Raw genomic sequence first — 13,543 nt, 5'->3', positions numbered from 1 at the left:
TATAAAATGCCAGCAATCTAAATTGTGGAAAAATAGCAGCTAAGTTGGTAGAAAGTAAGTATTTTAAATGACACTAGTATGAGATGTGTGCATTTAATAGTATTTTTCACCGTGTGAATGCAAGAGAAAGACAGCCATGGATGACATCATGGACTCTTTTTTCTGATAGGCTTGGCAAGATTGACTGTCAACCCAACATCATCAGGGGACTGGACAGTGTACCTGTATGGCCACAATCAAAGTATGGATCAGGGACAACCTCGACATATTCAGCCCCAGCATGCTCCTCCCATACAGAAACAACAGCAGCAAGCACCACCCCAACAGCAGCATGCACCAACCCAACTGCAGCAACGGCAGCAGCAAGTGCCACCCGAACTGCAGCAACAGCGGCAGCAAGCCCCACCCCAACTGCAACAGCAGCAAGCACCACTCCAACAGCAACGGCAGCAAGCACCACCCCAACTGCAGCAACGGCAGCAGCACATGCCACCCGAACTGCAGCAACAGCGGCAACAAGCCCCACCCCTACTGCAGCAACAGCAGCAAGCATCACCCCAACAGCAGAAGCAAGCACCGCCCATGTCACCTGTTATGGTTAAAGTAAGTAATTGGTAGTTTGATATTGGGTATGTTTTACATAAACTTACAAATATGAAGTCGGTGCAATGTTAACTTCAATCCAGTATAAAATAAGTAATACAGAATACAGTAAGAGAGAAATGGTGTGTTCATTGAATCTGCCAAATGCACGCGCCCCTTATTTTACTAAATTCGTTTTATATAAGGAGTCATCTTGGTTTATTTCAGCCTCCACCTCAAGTCCGCGCAGATGCTAAAGCACCTCCAGGAAAGGAACCTGAAATATTCACCATTCAATTGAACAAAGGAGGCAGCAGAATGGGTCTGAGTATCATTGCAGCTAAGGGTGTTGGACAAGAGAAGATTGGTGTGTATGTCAAGGCAGTGGTACCAGGAGCTGCGGCACATAAGGTGAGGAAGGAATTCTCAGGTCTTTCTAAAACCCTTGATAGGCTGTCATCTTGGTAAGGGAGCGTCTTGAAAGTCAGAATGTTCCTGTTCCAGTTGGAATGCTGCATTTGAGAATGCATGCTGTTCACATCTAGAACACAGCTCGTTCCCAATGGGAACAGCCAGTGTTCCTGTTGGAAACACAAGTTGTTCTCGGCTGTTTTCTTGGGGACCCTGTGTTTTGACATCAGCGTTCCTTCTGAAAAAATTGGTAGTCAGTCATTATAATTCTAATTCTTTTTGGACGTAATCTGGGGAAAAATTCTAAGTATTCTATCGACGGATAATTATTGTCAAGTCTGAACGCAAGTCTGTCATGATAATAATCCCACCTCCCCATTACATACATGTAGCTTAGTGTATCGTGTGCTGTACTACAGTGCCCGCGCTTTGGTTCAACTTTTGAGATTTATGTTTGACAATGTTTGCAGATAATGTCCCAGATTTGCTTGACAAAAGGGCAAAAGCCTCACTTCTAAAATAAATAAGGATGTTGTTTAAGTTTACTTCCGAAGAATACACCCTCACGAAGGTTGTAATGTTACTGACTAATTGCAAATGAGTATTGCAAAACTTGCGTGCTCAGCACTTATTAACAGTGTTCTGTAAAGGAACACAAGCATTCCCTGATATCGGTGTTCCCAGAAATGGAACGTTCCATTTGGGAACGGCACATGTTCCAAAAGAGAATAATGCTTGTTCCAAGTGGGACCAGCTGGTGTTCTTTTCGGGAACATCTCCTGTTCCCAAAAGGAATGTTCCAAGCGTTCTGACTTTTGAGACGCTCCCTAAGTCATATGTCAGAAATGTTATACAGATTGATATCTTAACATGTTTCTTTTACAGGATGGACGTATCAAAGCTGGTGATCAGATCTTAGAAGTTGATGGAAATAGTCTGGTGGGCCTCAATCAAGAACAGTGAGTTGACTTCCACTATTTTTATCACAGCTAATTCTTGGTGGAAATAATTTTTTTGTCTGTTTGGGTGGACCAAAGAAGCCAATCAAACCCTGAAATCATTACACTAGATAGCATGTAGACCAGACAGTGTCTAAAGAGCATATACATGTACACTGTTAAAGTTTGAAACACATCTGTCTGAGCATAAAGTCATTAGCTGTTTCAATCTCTGGCCGAAACAGCTATTTTTTTAATTTTTATTTTAATTTTTTTTTCTTTTTCAAATTTTTGCTATTGACATAACACGGGGTCGTTCTACACACCACTTTCGGTCCTTACTTCAAACCCGGCACATTGTTAGACTACCATCTGAGGATGTATGCCAAATCTTGACTTCATCGTTTGATTTTTCCCCATATGTTTTGTACACGGTTTTTCAACTGCCAGAATGGCATAGACTTTGACTGCCTCACAAAAAGAAACTTGGTACAAGCAAAGACCATCAGCATAGATGAACATAGGAGCATGATGTAACTTTGACACCATAATTAGATTTGGTATTAAATTATATTTGTGGTTGTGTCCTAGAGCTGCGGTCTACCTGGTGAAGACAGGACAGATTGTAACTCTCAAGATCGCAGAGCAAGGAGCAATCTTCCATGGCTTAGCAGAAATACTTAGCCAACCATCACCTCCAATGCAAAGAGGTCAGTCAATCAACAGGATTTGCACAAATATGCTTTATGATTCTTTTTAACGCTATAGTTAGCCTGTTATTTCAGTAAAAGTAGATTCTTTCAAATATTATGAATTCTTTACAGATTTGCCATTTCTTTTTACCTCATCGGTCCTGTATCTGTTATCCCAACTAACCTTCAGCCACATTTTCAGATCCTGCACATGAGATATGACAGGTGTTTACGATGTGTCATTCTTGTTGCAGCCAACAAGGGAGCTCAACCTCCAACCTCCACACAGTCATCTCAACCTCAGACCCGACCAAAGAGTGAAGACATGTCACAGGTCATGTCCCCACCCCAGATGGCCGAACCTGGTGGCAGATATCCTGAGAGTAGAGAGTGGCCAACACAACGTGATGTTCCTGCTGCTGCACCAAGACTGGGTCGTTATGAAATGAGCAAAGCTGATTATGCTAGATCATCTCCCAATCTCAGTTAGTAAACATTTGTAAATTGTCCTCTTATCTCTCTTTCAGATGAAAATGATGTGTCAAGCATAAGTGCATTTAGGCATTTCTCACACATTTCAGGCTGCCACATATGGCATCATTACGCCCTCGTGCAAGGCAACAGATGATATGGTTTTTCAGCAGTAATCAGCAGTAATCAAATTGTCAAGTGAATTTAGCTTTTAAAAGGTTTTGACAGTCATATAATTTTGCATAAAATTCCATACATGTGAAAGATGTCAAAGATTTTAGGAACTTTTAATAAGCTTCTTAAAAGGGGAACATTGACATCTTCGCTGCCCACCTTGCCATGAAATTTGTAATGTCATCAGTGATCACCATTGACATTGTTTGGATATTCTCATTCTCAATTGTAGTTTGATCTAGTCAGATGATTTGATAGAATGTTTAGAAGTCCCAAATCCTCCAGTTTTACTACAATTTTCCGGGTTTTTCAGGGGATTAGAGTAGAAGGCGTGATATTATGTTATCTTTTTCTGTCTTAGGAGAGGAGCCTCGTCAGCGTATCCAGTCTGATCGGGACTTGTATGCAACAGTGAATAAAGACCCTTATAAAAGAGCAACATCCAACACCAACCTGAAGGGTCAACATCCTGCCAGGTATGTCATTACATAAATGGCAAACATACATTTGAATAAGATTCATTTAGGATGTTATAAAGTAGCCTTAATATCAGGCATGCAACTTTTCCTCGGATCCGCTGATTTCCTTGTTTTTCACCTCACACTCATGCCATTGAAAACTGAAAAACACTCTATAAAGACTTGTAAAGACTGGAATTACCTCAGTTTTCGTAAAGGTCCAAGTTCCATGCTTGTAATGTGATAAATGCTCTTAATGCTGCATTGATTGCACTGAAGGAAATATTAGTTTTTGTGTTCAAAGGCTTTCGTTTGAAAACTAGCAAACTCTTAATATTGATATTTCTATTCTCTTGTTCTCAATCCTCCAGCCAACAAATGTATCAACGTTCTAAGTCAACATCAAACTTAGATCCAGAACCAGAAATGACGAATCGGGATCTGTCAAGGTCAGCTGTGTCCCAAGCCAATGTCAGAGCCCCACCACCAGGAGGAATTCAAGTCATGGGAGGTCCAATTCCTGCACCTCGCCTTAAAGATCTTCACTCAGTCTCTGAGGCTGAGCCAAAAACAAAGGAAGAAATAGCTAGGGAGGAGCAGGCGCAGAGGGCTAAAGAAGAACGTGAAAGACAGGAGAGAACAAGACAAGAAAAACTGGAGGAAGACAGACAACGAGAGGAGATGGAAAGAGAAGAACGCATAAGACATGAAAGACTGAGAGAACAGCAACTCCAAGAAGAGCGACTGAAGGAGGAAAGACTTCGAGAAGAGAGACTGCGGGAAGAAAGGCTACGTGAAGAGAGACTTCGGGAAGAAAGACTGCGAGAAGAAAGGCTGCGGGAAGAAAGAGCTAAAGCAGAACAATTAAGAATACAAAGACTGAGGGAAGAAAGAGCAAAAGAAGAGAGGCTGAGAGAGGAAAGGGCCAGGCAAGAGCGTGCTAGGGAAGAAAGAGCAAGGGAGGAAAGAGCCAGATTAGAGAAAGCCAGAGAGGAAAGACTTAGGGAGGAAAGAGCTAGAGAAGAACGACTAAGAGAGGAAAGGGCTAGAGAAGAAAGGCTGAAGGAAGAAAGAGCCAGAGAAGAACGACTGAGAGAGGAAAGAGCCAGAGAAGAACGACTGAGAGAGGAAAGGGCCAGAGAAGAACGACTGAGAGAGGAAAGGGCCAGAAAAGAGGAAGAGAGACTGAAGGAAGAACGGGCAAGAGAGGAAATGGCAAGGATTGAAAGATTGAGAGAAGAAAGAGCTAGAGAGGAACAGGCTCAAGAAGAAAAGATGCGAGCAGAAAGAGAGAAAGAGATTAGAGTCAGAGAAGAACAGGACAAGATTTATCGACAGAATGAATATCGCCAACAACTCCCACCTAGTCAATATCAGTCAGGTCCAAGGGATTATTATAATCCCAATTACCAATATCCCCCAAATGAGCCAAGAGAGTTGCAGTATCAGGATCGACCGCCCTATGGTTGGGAAGGAAATAGAGATGAAATGGCAAAACCGGCACCAGCTCCACGAACCTCAGTCTCGCAGGATAACAGGTATAATCCACAGCCAAACTACACTCCCATTAGTTCTCAACATCAACAAATGTATCAGAGTGCACCATTTTACAGCATTTCTGACAACCAGAGAAATACTGACACTCCTCCACCCCCTCCACCTCCAGAGGGATATGATACCTTGATAAGTGATTTCCCACCACCCCCTGTTGATCTTCCCCCACCTCCTCCTGAGGCAGACTTCCAGCAAGAGCTTCCTCCCCCACCACCACCCAGCAGTCAGTTAAGGGATGGTAGTCAGTCTCTACCACCAGGAGCAATGCAGCAATACCACCTGTGGCATGAACAAGAGAAGAGACGTATTCAAGAAGAGCATGAACAACGGATGAGAGAGAAACGGGCATTTGTTGATGCCCAGCGACAAGCATACCAGGATTCCAAACATCAGCAAGAACAAATGCATCAAGTACAGCAAGAACGACCAACGTATGCATCATTGCCACGACAAGGGCGCATAAATAAACAAAGCTCCTTCAACCGAGACATGACACCATCAGGGAGTGACCAGCAACGCCCTGAACTGCAAAGGCAAAACTCAGGCCCCAAACCTGTACCAATACCAAGAGCCCCAGTCAGGAAACAGTCTGAAGATGAACCCAGCAGGCCTCGCAGTGAGCACTACCCTTCTGAAGCTGTGCCACAATCTCCTAGACCCCTCAGCCAAAACTATGATGCTCCATCACAGCAAAGAGAGACTAGACCACTTGGCCCTGATGCTAGATATCCCTTAAACAGTGAAGATATCGGCCCAAACTTGTCAGGTCAAGGGAAGTGGAGTGCCACGCTGGACACCCATACCTCACATGAAGACCTGAAAGGTCCGTCACCATGGAAACGAGAGGAAAGGGAAAAGTGGGAGCAGTGGCATGAACAGCAAAAGAAGATGGCGCGAGAACAGGCCATTGAGGAGTTGACAAGACAGGAGAATCTGACTCCACAGCAACAGGAGAAGCTTAGAAAGCTTAGAATGGAACAAGAATTCCAACGTCGTCTAGAAGAGTCACGACAAGAGAATGATGAGGAAGAAGCAGAAGATGAAGAGGAAGCAAGCAAGCGACGAGAGCAGTTTGAGATGGTTCAGGCTCAAGCTGAGCACCTCATGCAACAAATGGCATCCAGACCACAAGAGGATGATTACTTCCAACGGAAGAAAGAACATCGGCAGCTTAGACAAGCTGAACAAGACCAATTTATGAGACAAATTGATGGAAACCAAGGACTTCAGCGACAGGAGGAAGAGATGCAAAGACGACACACATTACAGAGGTTAGAATATCAGAGACGGGAAGCTGAGATTGAGCAGGAACGACGACGTATCGAAGAGCAGTTATCATTCAAACCTAACAACCCTCCAGTTCCTCCCTCCCCTCATCAGCCCCCGTCTAATGATTCCAATGTGGTTCATACCAAAGTCAATGTCAGTTATGTCCCAGGTCCAGAGAAAACATACTTATCCCCAACTTCTGAGAGAGCACCACCCCCAAGAAACAACCAGCGAACCCAAAAGCCACCACCTCCTACCCAGCCCAAACCAAAACCCCCAATTGCTCCCAAGAAATTTGCAGTCCAAGCCGGGAAAGCCAATGGACGAGGGCCAGCATCCAATTATGCTGCTGTTGGCCCAATTCCTTACTCAGCAAACACATCCACAATCAGCCAAATTCCCATGCAGGAAAACAGTGCATATGAACCAGCTATTGAGTACAATCACTCCCCAACACCGAACAACCAACCAAGTCCTTACCAATATGCCACTCCAGAAAACTCCCAGAACCTCAATACCTTTAAGGCTGCAGATACACCTGCTGTTATTGGGGCTCAAGAGGTGTACCGAGATCCTCGTGAAAGACTCCTTGCTAGTAAACAAGCAAACAATGAAGGTCCTGCTATTGAGAAGATGTCATTCCGAGATAAGATGAAGATGTTTACAGAAGACAGCCCTGTTAAGAAAACCAAAGCCTCCAAGTGGGAGAGAGAGTTTGTGGCTCAAAATCCACACTTGAATAGTACTTAATGACTGAGCCTCAACTTCATGAATGATTTAGCATGCACATGTGCATACCTTGTACACATTGTATATCAACTTGAGTTTATCTTGGAAGTTCGGATTCAGTCTGAAATGGCGACAACATTAAAGGGAAATAGGTAATTGAGAAACAGACTGCTTGAATTCAAGGCAGTTAGGTTTGTCCCATCTATTTTGTAAAAACTGTAAGGGCATGTATATTCAAGCTTGTATTCAATACTTGTCCAACAACAGTTGTCTGGCTAAAAAATCCAAAATTAATGTATATCTCCCGGCAAAAATCCATCCTTGGAAATAGTTGTCTGGCAGCTGTTCCCACAGATTATTATCAGTGAAGTCTTTGTGGTCACTTCAACTTGGATTCTAATCTCGCAGGAAGTAAATTGGTTGAGGTGTTTGTAGTTTTATGCATTGATATGGTTATAAATGATAGGTATTTTATTTCTGATCTCTGATGTTAGGGATGTATGTCGGTAGGTCAACTGTTGGCAGCCATGTGTATAGTCTTACCTTATTTTATCACTTTGAATAACTATGAAGGATTGTTTTACTTTTTTTTTTTAGTTCAGAATGTATGCCTTGTTTCATGGGAAAATTTTCAGTTGAAAGTGAAGTTGCCACCTTTTATATTTATAAAGCAAATAATTTTTTGGTTTTATTGTACAGCTTATGCGATGATTGTACATAATTCCTTGGTGTCCTTGGTAGTCAGTTAATCTTAATAGCATATTGAATGATGTTTACCAAAAAGATAGCAATATAATTTTGACACTGAATGAAGGCGTTCATGAATTTATTACTAAGGCGCTATGCATCCTTTCAAATTTGAAGCAGAACAAACTTGCCTGCCGTACATAATACCTGACTCCAAAATAGATAAACAAGCTTTGATAATTGAGGTACATGTAATTACTGTGCTCACTGTTGGCCTTGAATTCATTCTGTTATGAGATCCTCTTGTATTGAATCAATCAAAGTCAAAACTTGGGAAGTGAAATGTTCCGTTGTTACCACTACAACTCGGCACCAAATATTTGATATTTAGGAGGATGGTTGATGCATAAAGCATCATAAGATTACTTGCTCAATAGGAAGAATGGAATATGCATGTATAAATTTGTCATCGTTGGGGTTGTTTTCATTTGTACATGACAGATAGTTTTGCAAGCTGTGTGTTTAGTCATGTACTAAGATCTGTTTTAATGCAGTCCCCAATATCCATGGGTGTCCTGTAGGATCATTGTTTTGTTTACTTGCATGCGCCTGGAATCCCCCCCCATCACTGCCACTTTGTAAAGTTTTAATAAAATGTCATTTTCAATTATTTTAGTTTAGTAGCCAGGTATTATATATTTTTGATAATGTTCTTGAAATTCAGCTTTTTAATAATCGTGATTACATACATAAGTTTTTCTAGTTGAAATGCTTCTAGTGTCAAAAATATTAAATTTATTGTATGATTGGAAATTGCCACAGGAGGGATAAGATTGAATGTAACTGATACTAACTTTGAAGGAAGTATGCCGTTTGATGGGGAACTGTTCAAGCTTCAGTGTAAAATCTGTTTCCAATACAGCCAATATTGCATTGGGGATCAGTTCATTAATTTCTAAAAGCTTTGTTGTATTGTTTGGTATACATGGTTGTTATCTTATGCATGCGTAGATTGTCCAATCTTGTTATTTTATCAAGTGAATGTGTAAGCATGTGCACTTGTATAGTTTATGACAGTAACACTACATGTATTAACTGTTTTTTTGCTTGGTTTTCAGATAATCAGTTTTTAGAAAGTTAATTTGAATGGTGTTGCAGTTCTGTACCTAGTCAAGAATTGAAGTACAGGTATTGGGTAGTCAGAGAGCAGTGGCCAAGTTTTTGTCGTGTATTTGAGGGAGTCTTTTCAACTTTCATGGCCACTTGACTGTTTTACACGGTTTACACAGTTCACACGGTTTTCTTCAAACCTGACAAATTCATTGTAGTTTTTGTCAATGTACAGGTAATTTCCAGTTTATTAATATCTACTTTTGGGAATTGAATGCGTTTACTTTAATACATTTTACTGATAGGGTAATTTTTGTGTTTAAGGGACCACGTTTGGAGTTAAAGAATGCTGTGTATATGGGTAATGTTGAATTGTATTTTTTCCGACCAAATTTGATTGCACATATTGGGCATTTGACTCCTTTGGTGAAACCCAAGAATCATCACGTTTTGAAGGCCATGTTAGCTTTGGGTTGGCTTAGGGTCATTGTGAAGTTGAGCATTGCATAGGATGACCATATTGCCTTTTGTTTTGCCTGTTAACAGTTTTGAAATGTCATCAACTGGCTTGATTCAAATCTATATTGTAGGATTTCCCCTTATTATCCTTCTAGGGATAAATGCAGATAATCTGCATGTGTTTTGAAGGATGGAATTGATGGAGGTATATTTACATGTATGTACCTTGTCAGGCTAGATGGGCTTGACAGTACAGCTATAACATCTGCGTTACAATACAGTCGGATTTGATTTCACAATTCAAAATCATTTACTTACTTTCAGTTTGAATTTCCATATATCTGATGCAAGAGCTTGTACAGAGTTCAAGCATATCTGTATGTAGCAGTCAATAACTTTTAAGTCAGCTACATGGATATGCATAGTTTACCAGCGTGCAACATATTGTTGAACGAACAAGGGTTTGGCTTACAAAATAATATCCCAAAAATTGTAAACAGCAGACAAACATACATACCTTTGAGTCGTTCCTTATCCATAGTAGGAGTGTTGCAAATTGGATTTTGGGATGGTGGAAAGACCACTTGACATGCAATTGGGTCCTTATCCTTGTTCTTTTAGACACAAATGACACCAAGGGCTCTACCATTTGTTACGTATAACATGTAATTTTTACTTGATATGTTGATTATAAGAGTTTTTGAGTTCCCTCGTACTTTCTTAATTTCAAATCATGAATTTCTTGCTGATGGACCGTGCTACCTCCAGGGATTATGAATCAGTGTTCACGACATGCCGTACCAAATGCATGCATGTACTAATGAAATAGGCAATCACAGATGAGTTTTCATTGCTGTTCAAAAGTACTTTATTAACTTAACTATACAGTACCATGCACATTACATCTTCTATAGGAAAAGGGGATTTTTCCAAGTACTTAGCCTGCTTGTTAGACTCTTGGACCACACTTATCCAATGTATAAAGTCATTATGGACACTGTATTTTGTACAAAGAATTAGCATAAATGGTAAATATACTAATTACGCAAACATAGTTTCTGATATATAGTTCTGCTGTTTAGAGTAAGTTTTGCATACTTTTAACTACGTTCATGCCACTTGTTGCGTTGAATGAATAATAAAACAATTCAAATAACAAACCACTTTCACTTCCAGAAAAAATAGATGTAATTGGGAATAGACCAAGGATTACGAAGTCATTAAACAAGTGGAACTGGTTTTTTTTTTTTAATGAATAATTATGTCAGGATTTTTCCTTATTAAAGGATTTTTCTTCAGGATTTTTTCTTATTTTAGGATTTTCTAATCTCAAATCTGGAAATTCTGAGTCAACCATGAATGTGTTTTTACATCTAAATATTGATACAGAATGCGAGAAATTGATACATGGTTATTCTAAAGGGTGTCTTCAGGTAGACAAACCACAGACTCTGTGGTGCTGTGGGTCACTCAAAACAATTGCCGATTATTTTAGGGATATTTCATTTTCCTCCAATTTCATCCCAGTTATATCCCTTCTGCTGAATCTTGGATAGCACTAAAGGTTCTTCATTACTTCATTAACATCCTTGTTTGCCTCACAAAAGGAGGAACTGCGTACTTAAATGGTAAAAAGTAAAAATAGGCAAGTGCTAACCAATGAAAGACCCAATGTAGGACCCTACAGGGCCTTTAATTATAAAGGCTCTGAATGCTGGTTTTGATGCAAAAGATTCAACATTTGAATTATGTTGTGTGCAATTTACTGTTTCCTATGGTTTACTTAACATGTGAAGAATCGTACATAGAGTGCTAGGCAGCAATCAACTGCAGGATCAAGCACATTTCACTCTATCGCTGGCGGCCTTGCATAGCCTCGTGGTATAAAGCCACATGTCTGTGTTCTCGGACAGTATGCCCACAACCATTCATCATGTGTTTGATTTGTCATATCAGCATACAACAGATCTCCTCTCACAACAGTCAAATCATCTGCTATCCGACCCTGTACGAAAACGGAGACAAGTACCATCATCAGACAAACACAAACCAGCCTAAATGACAACAGAAAAGTGAAATATTTTTTAATACATTGAAATTCGACCACATTGTAAACAAAAACAATTTTGAGAAGCCCAAAATTATTGGACATGTACAGTACCTGATAATCATACAGTGACATTAACTCTGTTCCACACAACTGTAGTTTGTGGAGGTGAGGTTCAGTTGATGAGAGTGAATTCTGCAAAGATGACACTGTTGAATCAACTACTGGGATAGTGTCTGAATACAAGTAGGCTGTAGGTACAAAACCTTCTGCTCCATCGGTCTTCTGAACCCATGTCCACTCAGGGTCATCCTCATTCAAGGACAACACACAGTCACCACTAACCACAGATAAATCATTCTCATCTTGAGCTTTGAAGTCATACAACACTACATACTGCCCACGAGGGCTCTTTGCAAACACAGTTTCACCGCCAGTCTGATAGGATCTATTACTGTGGAGCGCATCTCCCTGACCTGACTGTTCATTGTTCACAATGGAATCAGTACTGTGTCTTCTAGTAGGTCCCAGACAGGACAATGGTACAAAGCCTCGCCCACTACTTGCTGCTACATAGGCCCACTTTCTGTCCACATCCAATATATCAACACTCTGTCCTTCACTGACACTCAATTCATCTTTGAGACAGCCAATAAAGTCATGGAGAACTATCATCCGTGAGGCAGGATCGTTTGGAATCTTGGCTGCAGAGAGTGTATCATTTCCATGAAGAAATGATTCGACATCATCTGTAAAATATAAATAAGAATGGCCATCAAATACTAATTGTGAAAACATTTCCAGGTAAAACTCAATCATCTTCGCTCTCTTCCCAGAAAAACACCACTCGAGCTACGTTTACTGCTTGCAGCCAAAAATGCCACACTTTCTTTTCTTGTGAAAACTGGTATGTACAAGTAATCCAAGTACTACTATGGATCATGATTAACAAGGTATTTTTACTTTTAACTCCTTAATATCCTTAACTTGTAAATAAAAAACAGCTTCTTCTTAAATGTATTTGATCACATCATTCCACCATAATCATACCACAGTGACAGCGCCATGCATTATCACCTGATTATGGCCTTTACTAAAGCCTGAGGCTCTGAGCTTAGGCCTATATGCATATACATTAGGTGCATTCAGCCGATCTGTACAGTCACCTGATCAGCCTGTAGCTGTACGATTGGTCAGTACTGTATAAAATCTCAAACTTTACTTTGCTTTTCATAACAACCTTCCACAACTGTGAATTAGAGAGGAAATGTTAATCGAAAGCCTTTTGTGCAAAGACTTAGCAATCTCACAGATCTACTGATGGTACCCAACATACTGCATACTGTGTGTTGGGCGTGATTGGTCGGTATGCGCTATCGAGTGAACATGTTGTTCTTTGTGCGATTGGCTGATCTTGTCCTTCCTTGTCCATACTTAATGCATGATTTATTGATAAATCTGCCACTAGCTAATGTTAGTCCGAGCAGTAGGCCTAGGCCTACCATGGGCCTACCTTGCAATGCTTGGATTCTACGGATCACTTTTTTAAACATTTCGACATGGTCAGGCGATGGGTTACTTTGACTAATATTTGTCTAATTCATGGCTGTGATAGAGTGTTTCGAAAAAGGGAAGTAAAGTTAATCATGCAGAATGGACCAATTATCACGGCCTAGTCCCAACAGTCACACAACTTTCATGACTTTGAAATTTGGGAAGCGATCCATTATCCTCAAGGCCTATCATGTCTATGTCGTCATGTTTTAAAACAACTTACCTCTCCTCTTTTTAATTCTTAATCTCATTGGTCCACAAAGAAATGACATTTCTTTTCTCCCTGAAATACCTTGAATCGATAACACCCTCCGTGCGAAAAATAGTTTCGGCACTGAGCAGTACAGTGCAAGCTACGGAAGCGCTGTTCTTTCGTTGTTTTCAACCTTCGCATTCTGGCTTTCTTCT

The 13,543-nt window shown here is 40.6% G+C and overlaps 2 protein-coding genes across 3 annotated transcripts in view; one reads left to right on the top strand and one right to left on the bottom strand.

Moving 5' to 3' along the window:
• Positions 1-10,697, top strand: part of afdn (afadin, adherens junction formation factor) — a 26,459-nt gene extending 15,762 nt beyond the window's left edge. For both annotated transcript variants that reach the window (XM_022234109.2, XM_022234108.2), the window contains 7 exons: positions 170-603; positions 811-993; positions 1,879-1,952; positions 2,523-2,641; positions 2,878-3,108; positions 3,630-3,744; positions 4,098-10,697. In XM_022234109.2, coding sequence (XP_022089801.2) covers positions 170-603; positions 811-993; positions 1,879-1,952; positions 2,523-2,641; positions 2,878-3,108; positions 3,630-3,744; positions 4,098-7,299 — 4,358 coding nt within the window. In that variant the 3' untranslated portion in view covers positions 7,300-10,697. The remainder of the gene's footprint in view (positions 1-169; positions 604-810; positions 994-1,878; positions 1,953-2,522; positions 2,642-2,877; positions 3,109-3,629; positions 3,745-4,097) is intronic.
• LOC110978828 (SH3 domain-containing protein Dlish-like) lies at positions 10,379-13,543 on the bottom strand. Its single transcript, XM_022234110.2, has 3 exons — positions 13,359-13,543; positions 11,696-12,330; positions 10,379-11,539 (listed from the first exon to the last, which is right to left on the bottom strand). The coding sequence occupies exons 1-3, from the start codon at positions 13,405-13,407 to the stop codon at positions 11,381-11,383; spliced, it is 843 nt and encodes a 280-aa protein (XP_022089802.2). The 5' UTR covers positions 13,408-13,543; the 3' UTR covers positions 10,379-11,380.

This window comes from Acanthaster planci, linkage group LG15 (assembly GCF_054643075.1).
Source record: "Acanthaster planci isolate LZ-2023a linkage group LG15, COTS_SCS, whole genome shotgun sequence".
Taxonomy (NCBI): Eukaryota; Metazoa; Echinodermata; class Asteroidea; order Valvatida; family Acanthasteridae; genus Acanthaster; species Acanthaster planci.
This window is presented reverse-complemented; position numbering and strand designations above follow the sequence as displayed.